This window comes from Rhinoraja longicauda, chromosome 17 (assembly GCF_053455715.1).
Source record: "Rhinoraja longicauda isolate Sanriku21f chromosome 17, sRhiLon1.1, whole genome shotgun sequence".
Classification (NCBI taxonomy): Eukaryota; Metazoa; Chordata; class Chondrichthyes; order Rajiformes; family Arhynchobatidae; genus Rhinoraja; species Rhinoraja longicauda.
Window position 1 is genome coordinate 36,844,410 of NC_135969.1, and position 26,903 is coordinate 36,871,312.

Genomic DNA, 26,903 nt, shown 5'->3' on the forward strand with positions numbered 1-26,903 from the left:
GGGAGAAGGCAGGAACGGGGTACTGATTGAGAATGATCAGCCATGATCACATTGAATGGCGGTGCTGGCTCGAAGGGCCGAATGGCCTTCTCCTGCACCTATTTTCTATTGTCTATTGTCTATTATCCAGGTCTCAGGTGTTGAGAGACAGCAGCCCTTTTTATTTTGTTCGGAAGGAGTAATAAAATCATCTGTTGCCTTTATCACATGAGGTTTCCCGTGCACACTGAAAAACAAATTAATTAGTTTCCTACGGTTGAAGTCTGCATTTGTAATGTGGTGGCCGATTAAATTGAATCTGCATTCTAGATTTTTTTTGCTAATTCCAGACTGCGTTCATGAGGATGGTCGTGCTGCTCACATCAACCTAATAAATATACTTGGCACATGAAGCCACAAGGCACACGTGTGACTGATTAGCAGACCTTGACACTGGGTTCTCTGATCTAGTGCATGAAACACAGGGTGGAACTTGAGTGTTGTCTGAGTCTTTCAAAGGAATCAGTGTGTCATGCCAATTAATTGAATGCAGCCAGTCCAGGGAATGCATCACAGATATCTGTTGGTGTATAATTTACGATTGCTGTGTTGGCTCAGCTAGGTTAAAATGCTCGGAGTCCATTGCTGATCGCAGTAGGTCCCTGCGTTACTCCAGCGTTTTGTCCCTGTCGTCAGCTACGTTTGCCTGGCAGTTGTAGATCTGCACTGATTGTGCGCCGATTCCAATAAATTTCTCACATTAAAAAAATGGACCATTTATTTTAGAACTGAGGTCGGATTTAATTGCTGCTGCAGCTGCCGGTTACCAGATTTGATGGCAGCGTTACTTTCATTTTGTTTTCATGCTCATCAGCAAAACAGTGCAAATCGAACATAATGTTTAGAGTTTAGAGACACAGCGCGGAAACAGGCCCTTCGGCCCACCGAGTCCGCACCATCTGACGATCACCCCATACACTAGCACTATCCTACACTCAAGGGACAGTTTATCAAAGCCAATTAACCTACCAACCTGGACGTCTTTGGAGTTTGGGAGGAAATCCGGAGAAAATCCATGCAGGTCACGGGGAGAACGTACAAACTCCACGCAGACAATACCTGTAGTCAGGATCGAACCTGGGTCTCTGGCGCTGTAAGGCAGCAACTCTACCCCTGCGCCACATCACAGTTTCAGATATGCCGCAAACATTATCTTGCCTGGCCGGCTGGTTTGGAAGGTTAGATCACATGGGATCCAGGGTGAACTAGCTAATGGGATGTAAAAATGGCTTTGTGGAAGGAGTCAGAAAGATTTGGAAGGAACCTGTGCGGCAACCTTTTCATACACAGTGCGTTGGTTAAATGGAGCAAGTTGCCAGAGGAGGCTGTAGAGGAGCATAACATTATAATGTTTAAAAGATATTTAGGCTGGTACTTGGAAAGTAAAGATTTCAAGGTATGAAATCTTTCTAGGCAAGTGGGACGAACTGAGAGAGACATGTTGGTTGTTGTGGACGAGTAAGGCCGAATAGGTTGTTTCTGTGCTGTATTTCTCTGTGTCCCAAGACAGCATTAGATAAATCTTAGTTTCACTTATAATGTAGCTTCTGTATTATATTGAAGTTGAATAGTATATCATTTCATTGTTCCTTCAAGACTTATTCAATATTGAATTTCTAACTACTTCATGTTCAAGATGAATTTGACACCAGTTTACAGTAACATTAGCTTATCAGTAAAGTTTTATTTCCCTGACATGTATTTTCCACAGATCGATGACTTTATTCTAATGTTTTCACCATCGCAAAGTAAAAGTTGGTTCTATAAAGTGTAATAATCTCTTGATAGATGGCACATTATGAAATGTGTGAGAAGGAACTGCAGATGCTGGTTTAAACCGAAGATTGACACAAAATGCTGTAGTTACTCAGCGGGACAGGCAGCATCTCTGAGTTATTCCAGCATTTTGTGCCGACCTTCACATTATGAAATTGCAGGTTTTCTATGCAGCACGGACTGGAAGTAGAACTGATGTAACTGTAACCCGGCTTGTTATCTGAAGTCGTGGAGTCATTGCCTGCAAGTAGGTCCTTCGGCCCAATTTGCCCGTGCCAACCAAAATGCCGCATCTACACTAGTCCCACCTGTCCACATTTGGCCCATATCTATGCTTGCCAGAGATGTCAGGAACAAGCTGCATAGACAGCAATGCAATATTTTACTGTGATGCATCACAGCATGGCTCTATCCAAGAACACAAGAAATTGCAGAGAATTGTGGGCAGGGCCAGACCCTTCCATTGACTCCATCTACACTTCATGCTGCCTTGCCAAGGCCATCAGCGTAATCAAGGATCCAGTCTCACCCCGGTCACTCCCTCTTCAGGCAAGAGGTACAGAAGTGTGAAAACGCACACCTCCAAATTCAGGAACAGTTTCTTCCCAGCTGTTATTAGGCAACTGAACCATCCTTTCATCAACTAGAGAGTGGGCCTGACCAGTCTGAAGAAGGTTCTCGACCCAAAACGTCACCCATTCCTTCTCTCCAGAGATACTGCCTGTCCCGCTGAATTACTCCAGCATTTTGTGAATAAATACCTGGCTCTATCTTTAATTGGACTTTGGCTTAATTTTATTTTCCCCTTAATTCCCATTTATCCTGCGTCTGCACACTGTGGACGGCTCGATTGTAATCATGTGTAGTCTCTCTGCTGACTGGCGAGCATGCAACAAAAAAGATTTTTCACTGTACCTCGGTACATGTGACAAAACCTAAACTCAAACTCAGAGTCAGTATCGCTAGGACAACTTGATGGTGATCATGTAGTGCAAGAAAATAACTGCAGATACTGGTACAAATCGAAGGTATTTATTTCACAAAATGCTGGAGTAACTCAGCAGGTCAGGCAGCATCTCAGGAGAGAAGGAATGGGTGACGTTTCGGGTCGAGACCCTTCTTCGGACTGATTGTAATCATGTGTTGTCTATCTGCTGACTGGCAAGCACGCAACAAAAATGCTTTTCACGGTACCTTGACAACAATAATAAACTGAACTAAATTAAAGGAACATGCGAGTCAGGGAGGATTGAAGAACATCCAGAGGCGGCAAAGATTTATTGAACAGCCTTGCTATATCACATCTAGTGTGATATAAGTAATTGAATACAGGCCAGGTGTGGACTTAATTCGACACAGCAAACTAAATGGGCTGTGAGAACAAATTGAATTCCATTTGAACCATCTTTCGGCAAATGCAATCCTGTAACATAGTTGAAAGTTTCTGCAAACAGCTGAAAATTGAGCAATACTGCTGATTTAAAATGTGTCTCACTGTTTCACGACGGGCCCCATGGTTATGCAGTTCCGTCTTGAAAACTTGAATACAATAGACAATAGACAATAGACAATAGGTGCAGGAGGAGGCCATTTGGCCCTTCGAGCCAGCACCGCCATTCAATGTGATCATGGCTGATCATTCTCAATCAGTACCCCGTTCCTGCCTTCTCCCCATACCCCCTGACTCCGCTATCCTTAAGAGCTCTATTCAGCTTTCTCTTGAATGCATTCAGAGAATTGGCCTCCACTGCCTTCTGAGGCAGAGAATTCCACAGATTCACGGTACATTTTAATGTCCACAATTTGTTACCTTGTTTGTCAAGCTACCGAACATATGCACTGCTTGAAGATCATGAAAACCTTTCCATCAGCAGAATCTGTGGAAGGTAATAAATGTATCCCAGGGGTCCTTGCACTTCTACTAACCCAAACTTGATTTTAAAGCAATGTTCTGGACAAATTTGTCAAGTCCAAGTCTAAGCCCAAGCTCTGCGAAGAACCTCGAATCATTCAAGGATAAGTTTTATTTAAGACATTATTATAAACATCTAACTCAAATCAACTCATGCAAAAAGTGAAGACTGTAAGATCTTAGACAGGTGCATGGATAGGACAGGTTTGGAGTGGTATGGACCAAGCGCAGGCAGGTGGGACTAGTGTAGCTGGGACATGTTGGCGGTGTGGGCAAGTTGGGCCGAAGGGCCTGTTTCCACACTGTATCACTCTCTGACTCTATCTCTGTCTTTGAACACACTCTAGAGTGTACGGATCCATTGCTGTTTTTGATGTGTGGAGGGGACATTTCACATTGTACAATGTTGTTGACTTGGGTCCCTCTTATTAAGGATGGAGTAACTCAGCAGGTCCGACAGCATCTCTGGAGAAAAGGAATACGTGATGTTTCCAGCTGAGTCTGAAGAAGGGTCTCAACCCAAAACGTTACCTATTCCTTCTCTCCAGACATGCTGTCTGTCCCGCTGAGCTGCACCAGCTCCTTGTGTCTATCTTCAGATTAAACCAGCGTCAGCAGTTCCTTCCTACACATTCCATTCAGTTCCTTCCTACACATTATTAAGTTCTTATTTCCTATCCAATAGGAAGTTCTTATTTCCTATATTGGTACAAAACACTACCATTATTAAATGGAGCTTCAACCACTTAATTTTTTTAAGTTAGTTTCGAGATAGAGTGTTGAAACAGGCCCTTCGGCCCACCAGGTCCATGCCGACCATTGATCACCTATCCACGCTCTGAGCAATTTACAGAGACCCATTAACCTACAAACCCCCACGTCTTTGGGATGCGGGAGGAAACTGGGGACCCGCAGTAAACCCACGAGGTCACAGGGAGAAAGAACGTACAAACTCCACCCAAACAGCACCCAAGGTCAGGATCGAATCTGGGTCTCTGGCGCCGTGAGGCGGCAGCTCTACCGCTGCGCCACCGTGCCACCACTGGGCTCACCTCTGTGCTGTTTTAGGCACAGGTTCTTCCTCTGGTCTGTAGGTTTGTTGGTCACAATTCCTGGTCTTGGAAAAGAACTCCACGGGCACCAGGATGAAAGAGTGGTTGGAAACATTACGTTGTTAAGCAATCTCCTTGAGCAGTGTGTTGGGTTTTGGTGTACCGTAAATAGAAATTATTTAGGCAGGGTAGATTAAATTACCCAATATAATTGGGGCATTTCCCAATATAATTGGGGCATTTCCCAATATAATTGCAGATTCTGTCTTCCTAAAGTATAGGTAGGAGTCATTTAGCTGTCGAACATGACAACAGTTAAAAAGGTAATCAAAGCTGGATAGAGCTCTTAAGGATAGCGGAGTCAGGGGGTATGGGGAGAAGGCAGGAACGGGGTACTGATTGAGAATGATCAGCCATGATCACATTGAATGGCGGTGCTGGCTCGAGGGGCCGAATGGCCTCCTCCTGCACCTATTGTCTATTGTCTAAGCTTGAGCCAGCCACCAAAATCGCCTCACGTTTGACCTTTAAATGCTGCTTTAAATCATATGTTTTCTGAATTGTGCCACAGTAAACTAGACATCGCCAGTGTAACATTGCAGCTATTTCTGATACCGATTGATGCCAGTGTAAAGAAGGATTCACCAGAGGAAGTGAGTCATAAGAAGGAGGAATTTCTTTAGTCAGTGGGTGGTGAATCTGTGGAATTAATTGCCACAGACGGCTGTGGAGGCCAAGTCAGTGGGTATTTTTAAGGCAGAGGATGATATATTCTTGATTGGTGCAGGTGTCAGTGGTTACGGGAAGGCAGGAGAATGGGGTTGAGAGTAACACCTAGATCAGCAATGATTGAATGGCAGAGTAGACTTGATGGGCCGAATGGCCTAATTCTGCTCCTCGAACTTATGAACATGGGTTCATTGCCTCCCCTCTCTAGTTACCATATGCTGCTGTTCTACCAACTCTTCAACATGACTAGCACTAACGCTGAAATAGTTAATTGATAGAACACAGCTGGGGCTCCAGGACTTTTTAAACCAACATCTGCATAAGTCATAAGTAATAGGAGCCAAATTAGGTTATTCGGTCCATCAAGTCTACTCCGCCATTCAATCATGGCTGATCTATCTCTCCCTCCTAACCCCATTCTCCTGCCTTCTCCCCAAAACCCCTGACACCCGTACTAATTAAGAATCTCTCTAATCTGCCTTAAAAATATCCATTAACTTGGGCCTCCACAGCCTTCTGTGGCAAAGAATTCCACAGATTCGCCTCCCTCTGACTAAAGAAATTCCTTCTCATCTCCTTCCTAAAGGAACGTCCTTTAATTCTGAGGCTAAGACCTCTAGTCCCAGACTCTCCCACTAGTGGAAACATCCTCTCCACATCCACTCTATCCAAGCCTTTCACTATTCGGTGCGTTTCAATGAGGTCCCCCCTCATTCTTCTAAACTCTTGTGAGTACAGGCCCAGTGCCGCCAAACGCTCATCACAGGTTAATCTACTCATCCCTGGGTTCCTGGCATCTGCAGTTCCTGGTATTTGCATAATTGGGAACAGATTAGGTCAATCTAAAGAAAGAGACATCAAAATGTTTAAATGCATTTTAAGTAGCGTCTGTTTGGAATATTGTTTCTGCACAGGTCAAGTGATGCACTGATTTTCTCCCTCTGAGGTCAGGTCTGTGTTTAATTTTGCTGTGTAACAAGTACCCCAGCTTTAAACAAGTATTAATTTGAAGCTAATATTTCCAGTCAGTATAAATGCAGATTGATGCAAGGGGCGAGAGATTAACAATCAGAGGTTTAGCAGTTTCTGTCGTGATAAAAGGCCAGTTTATTTTAGGTTTACTATTGTTGTTTATATTTGGATCAATTATCAAGGATCTTCATGCATACTGATTATAGAATACAGTAGCAGCACATGGGCACAGTGGTAGAGCTGTTGCCTTACAGTGCCAGAAACCCGGGTTCGATCCTGACTATGGGTACTGTGTGTACAGAGTTTGTACGTTCTGCACGTGACCTGCGTGGGTTTGCTCCGAGATCTTCGGTTTCCTCCCACACTACAAAGACGTACAGGTTTGTAGGTTAATTGGCTTGGTCTAAGTGCAAAATTGTCCCTAGCGTGTGTGGGATAGTGTTAATGTGCGGGGATCGCTGGTCTGCACGGATTTGGTGGGCCGAAGGGCCTGTTTCCACGCTGTATCTCTAAAACTAAACTAAAGTAGCATGTTGGATAAATTACCGAGCTACCAGCCAAAGTTCCAGACCATTGATCCTGGCAAATGCTTGGATCCACTAGCACTGACTCTTCACTGTGTCTTCTGTCCATGAGATATCAGAGAAGAGCAATAAATGCTGCTGTTAAAATTGTAAACTTGTCCCTCGTGTGTAGGATAGAGCTAGTGTATGGGGTGAATCATTGGTAAATGTGGACTAAGTGAGCCAAAGGGCCTGTTTCATCCTCCTCACATCCCATAAACAAATTGATAAAACGGAACATGCAGTTTCACTACATTCTCTTTGAGATTCACAGGACATAATGTGGCACGGTGGCGCAGCGGTAGAGTTGCTGCCTTACAGCGCCAAGGACACGGGTTCGATCCTGACTACGGGCCCTTGTCTGCACAAAGTTTGTACGTTCTCCCCGTGACCTGCGTTGGTTTTCTCCGGGATCTCCGATTTCCCCCCACACCCCAAAGACGTGCAGGTTTGTAGGCTAATTGGCTTGGGTATAACTGTAAATTGGCCCTGGAGTGTATCTCTAAACTAAGCTAAACGGAAAAAATAATGTTTCTAATAAATCTGAACGTCAGCTGACAGAGTTATTGTTGGCACATAGAGAATTGCTTGTTGAGCTAAACATAAGTCAGTAATTAAAAGGTTTGTGTGCGTATGTGTGTGTGGGCAAAAGGTTGAGGGGGGAGGGACAGGTCATTATAAAATAAGCTCTGGCTGGAATCTCCCACCCACATCTCTGGGACACTCCCCCTTCCATTGTATGAACAGAGTAAATGCCACCCAAAGTGATGCACATGGCTTAGTTCCAAATCAAGAAATAAATTAACAGAGCTCAGATGAGTTGCCTCATGAGGATTACTCTTTCGCATTTAAACTTTAGAGACAAAGAGTGGAAAAAGGCCCTTTGGCCCACCAAGTCCGCACCCAAGCAGCGATCACCCTGTACACTAGCACTATCCCGCACACACTAGGGACAACTTGCAAGTTAACCAAAGCCAATTGCCCTACGAACCTGTCCGTCTTTGGAGTGTGGGAGGAAACCAGAGCACCCGGAGAAAACCCACACGGTCACAGGGAGAACATCACAAACTCCGTACGGACAGCACCCAGGATCGAACCCGGGTCTAAGGTAGCAACTCTACCGCTGCACAACCTTGCCGCTCCTCGTAAGAATGCAAATTAGAAAAGAAAGTAGTGCAGCTCTGACTGGTAAACATAAATGTTATTATGGTTTTTTTTAATGATTGTTTAAACTTTGTGCCTTTATTGTTTGTCATAAGCCCATTTTTATCCATGTTTTTGGGGAACAAAATTATGTATTTCCTACATTTTTAACTGAGTACTTTCCAGAAATAGACACAAAATGCTAGAGTAACCTAGCAGGCCAGGCAGCATCTCTTGAGAAAATGGATAGGTAACGTTTCAGGTTGGGACCCTTCTTCAGACTGTTTGTAGTCGGGAGAATGGGGGGGAAAAACTGAAAGGGAAGAAAAAATAACAGGACAGATGACTTCAGGCAAGGAGGTTCCCTGATAACCAGACTATTGATTAGAGACTAGGTGTGAGCCCAAGAGGGACGCATAGTTGCAAACTGTGGAATGAGTTAACCAACCTTTAGTGGAGGAAAGGGGGAGGGGAAGACAGGTGGAGACCCACCATTGCCAGAATGAGGCCACACACAAATTGGAGGAACAGTACTTCATTTTCTCTTGGGTAGCTTACAACCCAGTGGTATGAACTTTCAATTCTCCCAATGTAAGTAACTTCTACAAGCACTTCCCTCCCACCTCCTCCTTTCTCCCTCCTATATATTCCTTCGTCTGCCTTCACACTTTATGCCTCTTCTCTCCTTATCTCCTTATCTCACAACCTTTTATGTTTTAATCTCTGGCCTTTGTCCAACCATCTATCACTTGCCTGACTTTGTCCTGCCCCTATCTCTCTTCCAGCTTCCTCCCCCCCCCACCACAAACTATCTGAAGAAGGGTCCCAACCCGAGACGTTGCATATTTGCGTCCTCCAGAGATGCTACATAACCCATTGAGTTACTCTAGCACGGTGTCTTTTTTCTATAAACCAGCACCTGCCTTTCCTTGTGTCTATAAATTCGTAAGTTAAAGGAGCATAATTAGGCCATCTGGTCCATCAAGTCTACTCCGCCATTCAATCATGGCTGCTATATAATTCCCTCTCAACCCCTTTCTGCCAACTCCCCATAACCCCTGATGCCCTTATTAATCAAGAATCTATCATTCCCTGCCTTAAAAATATCCATTGACTTGGCCTCCACAGCCATCTTTTGCAATGAATTCCACAGATTCACCTATTCACAGACGAAAGAAATTCCTTCTCATCTCCTTTCTAAAGATACATCCTTTAATTCTGAGGCAATGACCTCTGATCCTAGACTCTCCCACCAGTGGAAACATCCTCTCCACATCCACCCTATCCAGGCCTTTCACTATTCGGTAAGTTCCAATGATCAGTTTCATCCTTCTGGACTCCAGCAAGTTCAGGCCCGGTGCCGACATACGCTCATCTTATGTCAACCCAATCATTCCTGGGATCATTCCCGTAAAATGATCTAAACTGAAAACTACATGAATCTAACTGGAATGCAAAACTCAATGTGTGGTTGTCATACTTGATCTACCCTCTGGTTGAAAGTAACGCAGGAGGCCTGAATCAGCATTGGATGTAACGTACATACTCTTAATTACCGGGGTGTAGCATTTCGACTCGTGAATGTTCCAGGCTTGTAAATACAACGTATTTCGTGTAACCACGTTTAAAATCAAACGAGTACTGTTTTGTTTTTAAAAGGAAATGATTCCAGTATGAAAGCTTGCGAAACGCTTTGCTGTTGTTCAAACTGTGCAAACTGCCAGCGGCAAATCAAAGCACATTATGTATTTGAAAGTCAGAGGCAAATTGTTACTGGTTGAAACTGGAGGGTACTGGACTTTATCTTGCACGAAACATTATTCCCGTTATCCTATATCTGTACACTGTGGACGGCTCAATTGTAATCACTTATAGTCATTTCACTGACTGGATAGCATGAAACAAACAAAAGTTTCACTGCACCTCGGTACACGTGACAATAATAAATTAAACTGTATTTCCCTGTTGATTTAAAAATCACTTTATGGCCAAACAGAGTTTGGGATCTCTAAAAGCAATATAAATCATTTGAGGTAGCACGGTGGCACAGCAGTAGAGCTGCTGCCTCAAAGCGCCAGAGACCCGGATTCGATCCAGCCCTCAGTTGCTGTGTGTGTGGAGTTTGTACGTTCTCCCTGTAACCGTGTGGGTTTTCTCCAGGTGCTCCGGTTTCCTCCCACATCCCAAAGACGTGCGGGTTTGTAGGTTAATTGGCTTCTGTAAAGTGTCCTTAGTGTATGGGCTGATCGCTGGCCGGCGTGGACTCGGTGTGCTGAAGGGCCTGTTTCCACACTATATCTCAGTTTGAGATCAGTTTAGTTTATTGTCACGTCTACCGAGAGAGGTGCGGTGAAAATATTTTGGAAAACCTGTATCTCAAAGCTAAACCAAACAGAAAGGCAAAAACTGCTGAACAAATTAAGAGGAGAACGAATTGAATGCCAAGGTCTACATTAACAGACTATAAAACCAGAACGCATTTTAACTAGAGCCGACTTATCCTTAAGCAAACATTTCCACAATACCCTGTGATGAGATGAAAAATCGTTTCTTTCTTATTTGTAAAGGCTAGTAAGTGTACTGAACAAAGAGAACATGTTGACGTGTTAATGCTTCTCAATTTCGGTCTGAGTCTGTGCAATATTTAGGGTGAAGGCATTGAATAAAGGGATTTAGTTGATAATGGCAATGATAATAACATTAGCAGTAAATTTCTCTAAATCTGCAATCAATTAGAGCACATCTGTTATTGTTCCTTTGTTTGCACACTTTGTGAGCTTGATATTTGTGATGAATGAAAGCTGGTCACAATAAGGGCCCCAGAAACATCATTCTTCTTTTGTAACTTTCTTGTTCCTGGAATTTATTTTGAATGGCTTGCAGAATGTAATTGGAAATCAAATTTGTATGCATTCTGGATGCCTTTGACTCTGGGGTTATTAAAAAAGTTCTGTTGCTGAAGCAGAGTTATTTAATGAAGGTTTTTCCTTATTAATAAGGAAGTTGATCAGTGCAGTGGTGGGGAATAACTTTGACTTGACAGATCAAGACATTAAATGTGGTTTGAACTCAGAAATCAACGACAGTAAAGGCTGGTTTTGAGTAATTTAGTTTACCAAGGTTTAAAGATACAGTGCGGCAACAGGCCCATTAGGCCCATCAAGTCTGAGCCAACCAGCGATCCCCGCACACTAACACTATCTTACACACTAGGGACAATTTACATTTATACCAAGCCAATTATACCAGCCTACAAACCTGCACGTCTTTGGAGAGTGGGAGGAAACCGGAGATCTCAGAGAAAGCCTACGCAGGTCACGGGGAGAAAGTACAAACTCCGTACGGACAGCACCCTTAGTCAGGATCGAACCCAGGTCTCTGGCGCTGAAAGGCGGCTTTACCATTGCGCCACCGCGCCGCCCAATTTACTGCCCGTAAATGGTAGTTGTGATATTGGGCACGGCATAAATCAGAAAATTGGAGCTGTGTGTTACAGAAGGAATAAAATAACTATAAGAATCTGGAAGCTACTCAGACTGAATGAGTCAAATTTGTTGTGATCATGGAATATATCTGGGAGGATTTCTTTGATCAAGGGTTCTTGCAGGCAGAGACAGGAGAACTTACAAGAGGCACAAAAAGCTGGAGTAACTCAGCGGTTCAGACATCATCTCTGGAGAAAAGGAATAGGTAACATTTCGGGTCGAGGTCCTTCTTCAGACTTTCTTTTATCATTGTTACTTTTTTGTATTTTACTTTCATTCATTTGATCTATATCTTTCTATATCACCGTCTATATCTCTTGTTTCCCGATGATGAAGGGTCTCGACCCGAAACGTCACCTATTCCATTTCTCCAGAGATGCTGTCTGACCCGCTTAGTTACTCCAGCTTTTCATGTCTATCTTTGGTTTAATGATTTGCGTATCGGCAGTAAATGTTCCGTGCCTGCATCCCATTGGCAGTATCTTCCCATCTAGGCAAGTAATTGTTGCCAGGCATTTGCTACTGAACGTCCCAAACAATTCCAGTCAGAATCTTTCCTTCCTCTGATCCACGTGGCACTCAATCCGGCAGCTATGCACAGTCGTTCCTTGGAGTCTCATGACTTCTCTCTTGAAGTCTCTTGAAGCTGGAATAAACGCACTGGCATAAACTTGGCAGAACTGAGACACTAACATTTATTTTTAAGAATTTCGGACTTGGATGGAGTGGATGTGGAGAGAACGTTTCCACTTGTGGAAGAGTCTCGGGCCAGAGGCCATAGCCTCAGAATAAAAGGGCGTATCTTTACAAAGGAGATGAGAAGGAATTTCCTTCGTCAGAGGATGGTGAATCTGTGGAATTCATTGTCACAGACAGCTGGGGAGGCCAAGTCAATGGATATTTTTAGATTTTTTAGATTTCGATTTAGAGATACAGCGCGGAAACAGGCCCTTCGGCCCACCGAGTTCGCTCCGCCCAGCGATCCCCGCACATTAACACTATCCTACACACACTAGGGACAATTTTTACATTTACCCAGTCAATTAACCTACATACCTGTACGTCTTTGGAGTGTGGGAGGAAACCGAAGATCTCGGAGAAATCCCACGCAGGTCACGGGGAGAACGTACAAACTCCGTACAGACGGCACCCGTAGTCAGAATCGAACCCAGGTCTCCGGCGCTGCATTCGCTGTAAGGCAGCAACTCTACCGCTGCGCCACCGTGCCACCGGGTAGAGATTGACAGATTCTTGATTAGTACGGGTGTCAGGGGTTATGGGGAGAAGGCAAGCGAATGGAGTTGAGAGGGAAAGATAGATCAGCCATGGTTGGATGGCGGAGTAGCCTTGATGGGCTGAATGGCCTTCTCCTGGTCCTAGAACTTATGAACTTGACTCTTGTGGACTGACTCAGTGTGGCCAACTGCCTTACACTCTTATACTTAGTTTGACTGTGTCTGATGTCCACCAGGATTGTCACTAAACTGTGTGCAAAAAAAATCACTGCACTTCGGTACACCTGACAACAAAGTACGGCACGGTGGCGCAGCGGTAGAGTTGCTGCCTTACAGCGAATGCAGCGCCGGAGACTCAGGTTCGATCCTGGCTGTGGGCGCTGTTGGTACGGAGTTTGAACGTTCTCCCCGTGACCTGTGTGGGTTTTCTCCGAGATCTTCGGTTTCCTCCCACACTCCAAAGACATACAGGTATGTAGGTTAATTGACTGGGTAAATGTAAAAATTGTCCCTAGTGTGTGTAGGATAGTGTTAATGTGTGGGGATCGCTGGGTGGCGCGGACTCGGTGGGCCGAAGGGCCTGTTTCCGCGCTGTATCTTTAAAAAAAAAAGTACCATTGAACGTTGACTAACAGTCCTGCAGTCTTCACGAATTTGGGATATATGACACTTATTACAAAAAAGGGCGTTACATCTTTACATAGGGAAACTATGTAGTAAGAATGTTTGAACTGATGCGCTCCACAACTACTGAAATACTGGCATCATGTAGGCATATATGATGGGTAATTCATGCACGATAAGATGCTATAAAGCTCTTATGTATGTATGTGCTTGTGTATGGACAAGATACCTGAGCCATGATGGTCATTGGTTGATTGCTCCTATGTTCAGGTGACATTCCATAGGTTTCTAAGATGGTCAATGTCGCTGGTGTAACTAAACTGCTGTAAAATCAACATTTAAGAACTACTTCCAGCTCATCATGCACGAATAGTAGTTAGTAGAATAGTATTCAGCTGATGCTGGAATCTTAAGCAAAAAAAACACAAAGTGCTGAAGTAACTTAACGGGTCAGGCAGCTTCTCTGGAGAAGATGGATAGTTGACGTTTCGGGTCACGACCCTTCTTCAAACCCGCTGAGTTACTGCGGCACTTTTGTTTTTATTTCATATTTTGTTTTGCTCATGAATAGTGGTCATTCTGTGGAGGGATTCTGATGTTTTTGTCTCGGGGAAGAAAATTGGCAAGAAGCTGAAAAAGCTTTTGTATTATTTAAACTGTTAAATATTATACAAGAGAGGCAGCGATTCCCTAGTTTTTCAGTTCTTTAATGTGGTGCACCAGAGGATCAACCTAATCATTCTTTTATCCCTTCCTTTGGCAATGGTCTTCAGGACAGGGCAGTGCGGTGGCACAGTGGTAGAGTTGCTGCCTTACCGCGCCAGAGACCAGGGTTCGATCCTGACGAAGGGTGTTCTCTGTACGGAGTTTGTACATTCTCTCTGTGGGTTTTCTCCGGGATACCTGGTTTCCTGTCGTACTCCACTGACGTACAGGTTTGTAGGTTAATTGGCTTGGTATAATTGTAAATTGTCCCTAGTGTGTGTAAGATAGGGTTAATGTGCAGGGATCGCTGGTCGGTGCAGACTTGGTGGACCAAAGGGCCTGTTTCCGCACGGTGTCTCTAAACTAAATAAACTAAACTTAAGATCTCGAGCTAACGTACGATAACGGATCCTATATTAGTTCTACATTGCATAGATACTGCATAAATATCTGAGATGTTATAATGGATGCGATATTCGGAGGTGAATCACGAAGACTAGGGATACACATAGGATAGAATTTGGAATTTGGGTTTGAAGAAAGATCTTGACTCAAAACGTCACCCGTTCCTTCTCTCCTGAGATGCTGCCGGTCCCGCTGAGATACTCCAGCATTGTGTGTCTATCTTCGATGTAAACCAGCATCTGCAGTTCCTTCCGACACTTATACAAAAACTGCATTTCATTTTAACCTAAGCTGTAACCATCAATATTATTTTGGTGATATTGTGGTTTAATTTAAAGAAATATCTCCCCCAGTGTATAAAAATAACTGATTATTCCAGTCCCCCATCTCCTGGACATGGTTTTTACTCTGATCGATGGAAAGAATGCACTTAAGGAAAATCAAAATACACACTTCAATTGGAATGTTTGTTCAACGAAAAAACGGCTTTCAAAAATGGAAAGGATTCAAAGGATAAATTAAATCCAGCTGTTTGCAGTATTCAGAGATATATTTTATAAGTGGTCTGAGTACAGTAGTGCCTTTGTAGAAGAGTATAGGTCTGGTGTTTTCCTCCTAAACTCTGTCACTTAGGTTCAGGAGTCAAATCTCCTTTGCTGGCAAAGCTTTAAATGTAGTTATTCTTCAATGATTAAACATCTGCAAAACAATATCCTTTTTTTTGTTGCTGGATCGTCAGAAAAATACATAACTTTAACCTTCTGCAAAGAATGAAGTTTATCAGAACCTTTTGAGTTGAGTTTAGTTTATTGTCACGTGTACCGAGTGGTACAGTGAAAAGCTTTTGTTGCGCGCTAACCAGTCGGCGGGGCCATGTCCTCCGCATGGAAGATGGCCATATTCCAACAGACATCCTCTATGGAGAGCTGACATCTGGGAGGAGAACCATCGGCCGCCCCCAGCTACGTTACAAGTGATGTCTGCAAGAGAGATCTGAAGGCGCTCGACATCGATGTGGAGTCCTGGGAGAGCCTTGCAGCTGACCGCACGAGGTGGAGAGGTACCCTGAACCGACATCTCAAAGCGGGGGAAGAGAAACTGATGAACGCAGCGGCAGACAAGCGGGCGCGCAGAAAGGAGCGCAGCAACTTCAACAGACCAGAGACCGCACACAAATGTGACCTTTGCGACAGAGACTGTCACTCCCGCATTGGTCTCTTCAGCCACAAGCGACGCTGCTCTAGCCAAGGTGTGGAGCAAGCAGCCAACTAGGATGCATCACCCATGGTCAGCCATGACCAAGGGGGCCTAAGAAAAGACCAGTCGGCGGAAAGACAATCCATGATTGCAATCGAGCCGTCCCCAGTGTACAGATACACGATGAAGGGAATAACGTTTAGTGCAAGATAAAGCCAGTAAAGTCCGATTGAAGATAGTCCGAGGGTCTCCAATGAGGTAGATGGTAATTGAGGACTGCTCAATAGTTCTTGGTAGAATGGTTCAGTTGCCTGATAACAGCTGTTCAAGCAACACTGCAAAAAGCTGAATTAAAAATATGTATTTCTTGTAAAAAGTTAAGGGATTTGTTAGTTTCTAGACAGTTTTAGTTGAAGAGAGACTGAATTAAAGATTAGAAGCAAGGAATTGCAGATGCGGGTTTATTAAAAGAAAAAGACACAGTGCTGGAGTAACTCAGTGAGTCAGGCAGCCTCTCTGGAGAACATGGATAGATGATGTTGCGGGTCAAGACTGACGATCACACTGCAGAAAGGTCCCGAATGAAACGTCACCTATCCATGTTCTCCAGAGATGCTGCCTGACCAGCTGAGTTACTCCAGCAATTTGTGTCTGAAGAAGACGTTGATGTGTCTTGGCATCTGTCAGATCGTCTGCAATTCATTTTTCAGTTGTTCAGTTCAATAGGAAGGTGTGATATCTTTCCATTGAACATTAGACATGTTCTATTTAGTATTACTGGTTTTATCTCCTGCATCATTGGCATAAGTTTAGCTTTAGTTTAGTTTAGAGATACAGTGCGGAAACAGGCCCTGTGGCCCATGGAGTCCACGCCGACCAGCGATCCCCGCACACTAGCACCAACCCACACACACTAGGGACAATTTACCATTTTACCAAACCAATTAGCCTACAAACCTGTACGTCTTTTGGAGTGTGGGAGGAAACCGAAGCACCCGAAGAAAACCAAGGCAGGTTCACAGGGAGAACGTACAAACTCCACTCAGACTGCACCTGTAGTCAGGATTGAACCCGGGTCTCTGGCGCTGTGAGGCGTCAACTCTACCTCTGCGCCACCGTGCCACCCTCATAACCTTTATCCAAAAGTCTCAGGATTTTTCATAATACTGAAGCAAATTAAATTGATTTGGGAGAAACCGAATATCTAGCTCTGGCTTATTTAACTGCGATGCCAGAGAAATGTTGTAAAATGAACCCAAAGAATCCATAGCCCTCAGCTGGGTTTGTTGCCAGAGTCTATACTTTCATCGCAATGAAGAAAATTACACAAGTGCTGCCTTGTGTGAGTGTATTTACGTGGCCTAAACCAACTATGTGCATTTATTTTCAGTCTACCTCTGAAACTCTGAGCACTAAAATGAAACAAAGTTCCACACTGGTGTAGAATTGTACAGAAACCAGACAGCGTTGCTAAGCCTCACTATAAAACTGTGCCAGCTCTCAATATTTAAAGGGTCGACCCAAAATAGCACGATGAAGTCATTGTTTCTAGAAGGAATCGATAAAGAGAAAGTGCCTTTGAAATGTAGGAAGGGAGAGAAAATTGGTTGCAAAAGAAAAAAATATCTCCATAGGGTTTGATTGATTGATTGGTTGAAAGATATAGCGCCCTTCGGCCCATCGAGTCCACGTTGACCATTGATCACCCGTTCACACTATTTCTTATGCATTGCATCTGTAACTATAGACAGCTCGATGGAAATCATGTATAGTCTTTCCGTCGACTGATTAGCACGCAATCAAAAGCTTTTCACCGTGCTTCGGTACACGTGACAATAAATTAAACTAAAACACTAGTTCACTTTTGCATCCATTCCCCACATACCAAGGGCAATATACAGAGGCCAATTAACCTGCATGTCCTTGGGATGTGGGAGGAAACCAGAGCACCTGGAGGAAACCCACGCGGTCACAGGTGCAAACTTCACACAGACAGCACCTGAGGTCAGGATCGAACCAGGGTCTCTGGCGCTGTAAGGCAGCAACTCTACTGCTGTGACACCATGCCATCCTCTGGAGGAAATGGACTCTTTAGATCCATGCTGTAGTCCAATTATCAGGGCACCGTATTTGCCAGCTCTCTGCTCTTAGAGTGTATGATCGTAACATTTCCCCAATATTGTGAATCTCATTTTCATAATTTTCTGACATTAAATTTCTTTTTCTGCGCAGTATGTAGTTTATTGACTGATAATTGTTGAAAATGGCTCACCAAAGATATCCAGATGGTCAGTATCTGGAGCTCAATGCTAGTTCTCCAAACTAAGCCAAAGGGCTTTGGAACATGGCCATCGTCCAAGGTTTATTTGTGTCAAAAGCTAGTGGTGTCACATAATTTCTAAAATTCAATACTTAACCCTTCCTGCTGATATCTGATTTCAGAATGTCATTGAAAAACTATTGGGGACAATCAGCATGGAAGCAATCCCCTCTTCAGGGCAATAGTTCAGTGTCATCATGACTTGGGTCTTTCAGCCTCTCATCTCAGCCAGCACCAGAGTGCTTTTGATCCACACTAATCAGCCAGGAATCGCACTTAAACTTTCCTTTTGTGGTCCCCACTCTTGACAGTGCAAGGAGTGATGAGAGAGAGAGAAATGGCAGTATAGACAATAGACAATAGGTGCAGGAGGAGGCCATTCGGCCTTTCGAGCCAGCACTGCCATTCAATGTGATCATGGCTGATCATTCTCAATCAGTACCCCGTTCCTGCCTTCTCCCCATACCCCCTGACTCCGCTATCCTTAAGAGCTCTATCTAGCTCTATCTTGAGTGTCAGCCTAAGTTGGCAAAACGAAGAAAGGGAAGTCCGACCCGAAAACGTCACCTATTCCTTTTCTCCGGAAATACTACCTGACCCACTGAGTTACTCAAGCACTTTGTGTCTGTCTTCTAAAGAAAGCAAAGTGCCTGTTTTAATAGAGATGGAACGAGAGAGCCATTAAATTGGAAGATACAGCATGGAATAACAGGTCCTTCGGCCCACTGAGTCCATGCTAACCATCAAACACACGTTCACACTAGTTCTATGTTATCCCACTCTATACACACAGCGCCAGAGATCCAGGTTCGATCTTGACCTCGGGTACTGTGTAGAGTTTGCACATGTCTCTCTGTGACCATGTGGGTTTCCTGTGGGTGCTCTAGTTTACTCTTACATCACAAAGGCGTGCAGGTGTGTCAGCTAATTAATCCCAGTAAAAATGGGGTCTTGAATGTGGGGGGTGGATGGGAAAGTGAAATAACATAGAACTAGTGTGAACGAGCGATCGGTGGTTGGCGTGGACTTGAGGGGCCTGTTTCCATGCTGTATCTCTAAACTAAACTAAACTAAAAGTCAGGTTAGACACAAAGTGTTGGAGTAACTCAGCGGGTCGGGCAGCATCTCTGGAGAAAAAGGATGGGGTGACGTTTCAAATGATGAAAACGTCACTCATCCTTTTTCTCCAGAGATGCTGCACGACCCGCTGAGTTACTCCAGCACTTTGTGTCTATCTTTGGCACAAGCCAGCATCTGCAGTTCTTCGTTTCCGGACACCGGGTTGGCTTGAGGAGGTGGGGAGGGAGAGGTTTAGCCGGCATTGAGGTGGTTGAAAGGGAACAACATGTATTATTATGAATTGGCTGGAAAGTTGGAGAGAGCACAATGTTCCATTGAACTGGATCCAACAGGACTATCTCCTTTGCGTGGGGTGGGGTCGCTGGAGGGGAAGAATGACTCGTGGAACAGCGTCGGTGAAGGGCTATGTTTGTTTTCGCTTTGCAAAATCTGCCTCCAGCTCTGACCAGAATATTGCAGTGGGCACCAAAGAACAGATGTGGTTCGCTATCGACAGAAGGATACTGAATTAAAAACATCTTCCATAAGGAACAGATCATCTGCTGCAAATATTGAAACGTGTTTTAAAATATGGCAGAAACCGATTCATTCTCCAGTGGCAACGTTTGAACTGTTTCAGCCGTGAGAAAATGTAATCATAAATTTTAACACGTTGAAAAATTGTATGGTATGAGGTGTCAAATTGTGTTAACGTGCTGTTAGATTCGATTGGAAAATAGTACAGTAACTATAACACTTGTATCCCTCTTTGACCTTTAATATTAGACAAGCAAAATGACACCAGGAGGATCTGAATTCCCCCTCTATGCACAAAGAGGCCAATTACTCATCAATAAGTCCCACTGAGGGTGGCACTGTGGTGCAGTGGTAGAGTTGCTCCCTTACAACGCCAGAGATCCTGACTACGGTATAGAGTTTGTACGTTCTCCCCGTGACCTGCGTGGGTTTTCTCTGAGATCTTCAGTTCCCTCCCACACTCCAAAGATGTACAGGTTTGTGGGTTAATTGGCTTGGTATGTATGTAAAATTATCCCTAGTGTGTAGGGCAGTGGCAGTGTGCGGGGATGGTTGGTCGGCGTGGACACGGTAGGCCGAAGGGCCTGTTTCCGCGCTGTACCTCTAAGCTAAACTAAACTAAAGTCATTTCCATACCGCGCTGTACCTCCTGTTGCCACCAGACACGGGCAGGTTCTGAGGGTCGGTAGCAGAGTTGACGGGAAATTTTTAATATGCAAGTTGCTGTCATTAAAAATCTACTCCAGAAATTTAAATGGGATCATGCAGGTTGGAGAACCAAGAATAGTCAATAGTGCTTCATTCGTCACATGCGCAACTGCACAGTGAAATTACTTTTGCATATACTACACACGCGGGCGCCTCCAGTTTTGGCGCCATTATTCCATTAAGTCTAAAGTCCGGTCGGCCCGCGCAAACGGTGTACTGGAGCAGTTCCCGGGAACCGATCTCCCTCTCCTCTCCTTTCCTCGATCGACCATTTTGTGTCTCAGGGGCGCCTCCTGCAGCCGACCTTGAAGACGCTGGTGCCATTACTCCAGTTCACCCTCCCACCGGTCATTGCTCCTTGTGTCCGACTTCTTCACCTCCCTTCCAGTTACGCCGTCTGCCTCGCCTTCTGGCGGGTTCCCGACCCCATCGACCGCCAAGCCTTCGGGCCAGGTTCCGCCAATAAAGCATCTGTTCCTGAACCTAGTGGAGTGGTTTGGAACTTCAGGCTTCTGTACCTCCTGCCTGATGATGGCGTTAAGGAGAGGGCAAAGCCCAGATGGCAAGGATCCTCAGTGATTGATTGTAAATTGTAAGTCGATCGATTGTATTTCCGCTAACTGGTTGGCACGCAACGAAAAGCTTTTCACTGTACCTCAGTACACATGACAATAAACTAAACTGAACTGATAGATACTGCCTTCCTGAGGCAGTGCCCGATGTAGATTTAATGATGGGGCGGGCTGTGCCAGTGATGGAACAGGCTGAGACCACCACTCTCTGCAACATTGTGCATTCCTGTGCATTGGAGTTTCCAGACCAGGCCATGATGCCAACAGTCAGGATACTGTTTACCTCAGGACCTCTGCAAAAGTCAGGACCTCTGCAAAAGTTTGTTAGATTCTTTGGAGACATTTACGGACATGTCTAATGTGCCTATAAAGCTGGAGCAGGTAAGAAAGTAATTGTTCCAGTTCACATCCAGTGCTTATGACAAATACACATTCTTGATCTTGAACTTGTCTGGAAGGCTAGTGAAGTTGCTAAGGAAAGGAGAATTAACTGTAGGTTTAACAGAAGGGATAAAGATTTGAAGATGAGAAGAAGTGTAGATGGAGATAAGAAACCAATTACATTATCAGCTTGCCCTGGGGCCTAGACAGTAAGTTATAAAACATTTTACTTCATAGTCTTTCTTTACCAATGTGCGTATATTTCACTTTTTTTCTCTGCCGCTGACTTTGATTTCAATTAAAATATCCCGGAAAGTTATTTTGTTCTTTAGCGCAAAATCAGGCAGGTCTTCCGTCCTTTGTTTAATATAAAAGTAGTATTTAAGAATATTAAATATTTTTAAATTATTTCTAACAAATAAAAAAATGTTTCTTCCATTATATAATCAGTTAATGTTGCTCCTGCAACATATATTGGAGGTACTATGTTGGAAATGTGTGTGCTTAATGTCTTCACAGAACATTTAATAAATTGCATGTGTGTATGTATATATGTGTGTGTGTGTGTATGCACCTGTGTGTGGATGTCTATATATAGAGTGTGTGTATGTGTATATATGAAGATGTCAAGAGTCAAGAATGTTTTATTGTCATACGTCACAGACAGAACAATTAAATTCTTACTTGCAGCAGCAGAACAGAATATGTAAACATAGTACACTGTAAACAAATATAAGTGTTTGAGAGAGAAAAACAGTTCAGTATGTATATATATACACATACACAAATACACAGATTATATATATATATATATATATGTACAATAATAACAGTGCAGTAATAATAATAATAGTCTATGTAGTTCAGAGCTTATTTGAGGTTGTAGTGCCGAATGGCTGTAGGGGAGAAGCTGTTCCTGAACCTGGACGCGACAGTTTTCAGGCTCCTGTAACTCCTTCCCGATGGCAAGGGTGAAATGAGTGTGTGTCCAGGGTGGTGTGGGTCTCTGATGATGCTGCCTGCCTTTTTGAGGCAGCGATTCCGGTAAATCCCTGTGATGGTGGGGAGGTCAGAGCCGGTGATGGACCGGGGCAGTGTTCACAACTTCTTGTAGTCCTCTTCGCTCCTGGGCATTCAAGTTGCCGAACAAGGCCGTGATGCAACCAGTCAATGTGCTCTCTACTGTACACTGATAGAAATTCTATAGCTAGATAGAAAGATATATATGTGTGTGTGTACATATGTGTGTGTATATATGTGTGTTTGTGTGTGCGTGTGTGTATATATGTGTGTGTGTGTATGTGTGTGTACGTTGTGTGTTGTGTAAAATGTGCATAATGTCTTCACAGAACACATTCATGTATATGTATGTGTGGAATATATATATATATATATATATATATATATATATAGTTACTAAATGAATTTTCCAGGCATGATTACATCGATACAACGCAGATTTCTCACACAACTGTCCTGCCCATAAGATCCCAGTATAGTTTTGCACTTAAATACTCACTCTATGTCCATGCCTATACATGGACTACAGCTGGAATACTAGCTATGATGAAAGTTATCTTTCTGTTGGACCTATGGCATTGTAAACTTGATGGTTTCTGTACAAGAGGAGAGGGCAATATTATATGTGGCGAATCAAAATGAAAAGTCAAGAGTCAATGTCCTGAACACTGGATTTTAATAAGGGGGCCATCTGTCGGATGGAAGCCACATGCTGTGAGCCTGGGGGTTATGTTTACAATGCTGCTACCATGACAGCACCCCTGAAATGTACAAATGCCATTTACAACATCCCAACTTGTCAAAGCAAGAAATCACATCTGTTCTGCCACATTGGTGCCTTTCCTTAATTCTAATAAGATAATGTGAGTAAAGAAAATTGTGATTCTTATCTGTATAGTTAGATATTGCTTCTTTATGTTTCTCATCAATTGAGACAGGTTGATAATTTTGCATAGTTTATTTTATCTTAGAGCTTAGCTTAGTGTTTAGTTTAGCTTAGTTTAGAGATACAGTATGAGAACAGGCCCTTTGGCCCACCAAATCCGCACCGACCAGCAATCCCCGCACACTGACGTTATCCGACACACACAGGGGACAATTTTTTGCCATGCCCGTTAGCCGATAAACCTGTACGTCTTTGGAGTGCGGGATGAAATTGGAGATCCCGGAGAAAACCCATGCATGTCACGGGGAGAACGTACAAACTCCACACAGACAGCACCCGGTAGTCTGGAGCGAGCCTGGGTCTCTGGTGCTGTGGGGCAGCAACTCTACCGCTGCGCCCCCGTGTAACCTAAAAGTTCAGAACCATTGGCACCACAGAAGACTGTTCAGCCAATCATACTCAATTTGTGCAATAATCTTTGAAAAACCATTCCATTATACCGGTTCCATCCCCAGCTCTTCCCCATGGCCCAGCAAAGCTCAAATGATGCAGAAAATTTGCTCTTGACAGCTTCTCCTCAGCATTGCATTCTGATTCTTTGAACGAGCTGATGAATGTTTTCCCAACTCCCTCTGCTTTAGAATGATGGCCTCTGGTCCTCCCACTGGAAGCAAATTCCACCTTATTTATTCAACAGACCCGTGCTATCCTTGAACAACTCTGCTCTTGTAGGCTTTCAGGAGAACAATTCCAACTACTCTCAACTCATAACTGAAATCCTCCGTTCCTTTGTACCACTAGAACATATCTTTTATATCCTCTCCAGTTTTTTTTTCCTGAACAGAGGTTTCTGGAATCAAACATACACAGTGTTTCAGTCAAGGCCTGTCCAATGTTTTCTACGGAGTTAACAGTTGCCTTGTAAAACCCAGGAACATGTAGATGCTATTATTGCACAAAGGGACACAAAGTGCTGGAGTAACCCAGCAGGTCAGGCAACATATCTGGAGAACATGGATAGGTGGTATTTTGGGTCGGGACCCTTTTTCAGACTGTTGGCGGTGGGCTGAATGGCCTATTTCCATGCTATATCTCTAAACTAAAATAAAATAAAATAAAATGGTTATTCATCTCATTTGTTCTTTCGGACCGTGCTCTGTACAAAAATTGTCCGAATTTCAAGTTAATGTATCATATATATTTTGCTTTGAAATTCTCTTCAAGGTCAATAATAATGTGATATTAATGCAAATACTTCCCTTCCCCTCTCCCTGCATGTTTAAAGATTGCAAAGTCTGAGCAGTTACATTTAAAGAAGAGTTGCAACTTAATCTAATGTTGAAAATAGTAAATGTAACCAAAGGAAATAATGCTGGTGCTGGCCTGGATAAAATGAAGGAAATCCAGGGAGATAGTGAAAGGAAAAGGAAACAAGTAAGAAGATAAGGAATCCTGTGAAATATGATTGCATCTCAACCTCTATGAGTGTAAATGGATAAACCTGGGCTAAAGGTCATCCTTAGTAATGTGTACTAACTGCACAAACAATAGTTTATGCAGATTCAGACAGAAGATGCTGGAATAACCAGGTGGATCAGGCAGCCTTTCTGGAGAACATGGAAAGGTGAAGATAAGGTCTGAAAAAGGGTCTCGACCCAAACGTCACCTTTTCCTTTTCTCACTGCCTGACCCACTCTGTTACTCCGGCTTTTTGCACCTGTCTTTGGATAGGTGACGCTTTGGGTAGGTACCCTTCTTCAGACCGATCGAAGTGGGGTGGGAGGGGAGAAAACTTGTAGAGAGAAGAGGCAGGTGAAAACCTGGGGAGTGATAGGTGGATACAGGCTAGGGGGGGTTTTGATAGGCAGATGTTTGGACAAAGGCCAGAGATAAAGAGACAAAAAGTGTGAGACAAGGTTAGAAAAGGTGTAAATTGTGTAGTCAGGAAGAGGGTAGGTGGAAAGGGAGGGGGAATGGAGAAATTGGTACGAGTCTAGATGGGGCACAGGGTAGTTTAGTTACGTTTAGAGAGGAGGTAGTGAGGAGATTATCAGGCATGTGTGAAATTCAATTGCATTGAACTGATTGAAAACAATTTTGGAAGCAAAATACAATGTATGCGCTATTTTTCAATCGCGACACATGGAATCAATGACAAATTTCTACCCTTTAGCATTGGGATGTGGAAGAGGTAGTTTCATGGTTAAATTGTTAAACTAATGTTGTGCAGCCTGTATTATTTATACAGACGGCATCATGTTTGACCCCACATTCACAGCAGGGGGATTTAAATGAAATTCAGTAAGTAAATCTTTTAAATGTTCATATTGGTTTAGTTTGGAGATACAACGTGGAAAGCAAGCCCTTCGGCCCATCGAGTCCGCGCCAACCAGCCATCTCCGTATACTACCAATATCCTACACACTGGGGGCAATTTACAATTTTTACCGAAGCCATTTAACCTACAAACCTGCATGTCTTTGAAGTGTGGGAGCAAACCGGAGCACCTGGAGAAAACCCACGCGGTCACAGGGAGAACGTACGGACTCCATACAGACAGTAATCGTAGTCAGGATTGAGTCTATGGCACTGGAAGGCAGCAACTACACCACTATGCCACTCTGGCTACGATGAAGTGAAACTATTTGATAGTTATATAAAACACTGAATGCTAACGTGCATTCTTTTTACCTTTTGCAGATGGCGGAAGGTCGACACTGTCAGGTTAATCTCCTGGATGACAGAAAACTGGAGCTCCTCGTTCAGGTAAGATATCTCCCTCTGACTTGAATAAGGAGAGAAAACTGCACCAAAAACGCAAGGTAATGGTGTAATTAACTACTTGGGGAGACAAATAACTCCTGATGCTTTGTGAACTCTTTGCCACAGAAGGCTGTGGAGGCCAAGTCAGTGGATATATTTAAGGCAGAGATAGATAGATTCTTGATTAGTACGGGTGTCAGCGGTTATGGGGAGAAGGCAGGAGAATGGGGTTAGGAGGGAGAGATAGATCGGCCATGATTGAATGGCAGAGTAGACTTGATGGGCCGAATGGCCTAATTCTGCTCCTATATCTTATGATTATGCTGATTAATACATAAAAGGACAAAAAGGGCTGGAGTATATGGTGTTATGGAGTATGTGGTGGAATATAAATGTATTCGCAGATTTTAAACACAGCGACTACTTGATTTTGTGTCGGTTGTTACCAGAGTAAATCGAGATTATTCACCTTCTTAGAGGGAGAACTGAGTAGCATTATGTCGCATTTACACAGACTATTCTCTACCTGATGATGAATATTTTTTTAAACTGCAGCTACTGGATATCAGATGGAGGAACGTTGACCAGAGATGTTAACCTTGATAGACACAAAATGCTGGAGTAACTCAGCGGGTCAGGCAGCATCTCAGGAGAGAAGAAATGGCTGCCCAAGCAAAATATGAGATGCAAATTGGAGGAACAGCATCTCATATTTCGCTTGGGCAGTTTACACCCCAGCGGTATGAACATTGACTTTTCCAACTTCAAATAGTTCCTCTGTCCCTTTCTTTCCCCTCCCCATTCCCAGTACTCCCACTGG

At 43.7% G+C, this 26,903-nt stretch overlaps 1 protein-coding gene across 3 annotated transcripts in view; it reads left to right on the forward strand.

Annotated features, from left to right (window-relative positions):
• LOC144601928 (FERM domain-containing protein 4B-like) overlaps positions 1 to 26,903 on the forward strand; it is a 272,807-nt gene that overhangs the window by 109,866 nt on the left and 136,038 nt on the right. For all 3 annotated transcript variants that reach the window (XM_078414519.1, XM_078414517.1, XM_078414518.1), the window contains exon 2: positions 26,021 to 26,086. In XM_078414519.1, the coding sequence (XP_078270645.1) occupies positions 26,021 to 26,086 (66 nt within the window). The remainder of the gene's footprint in view (positions 1 to 26,020; positions 26,087 to 26,903) is intronic.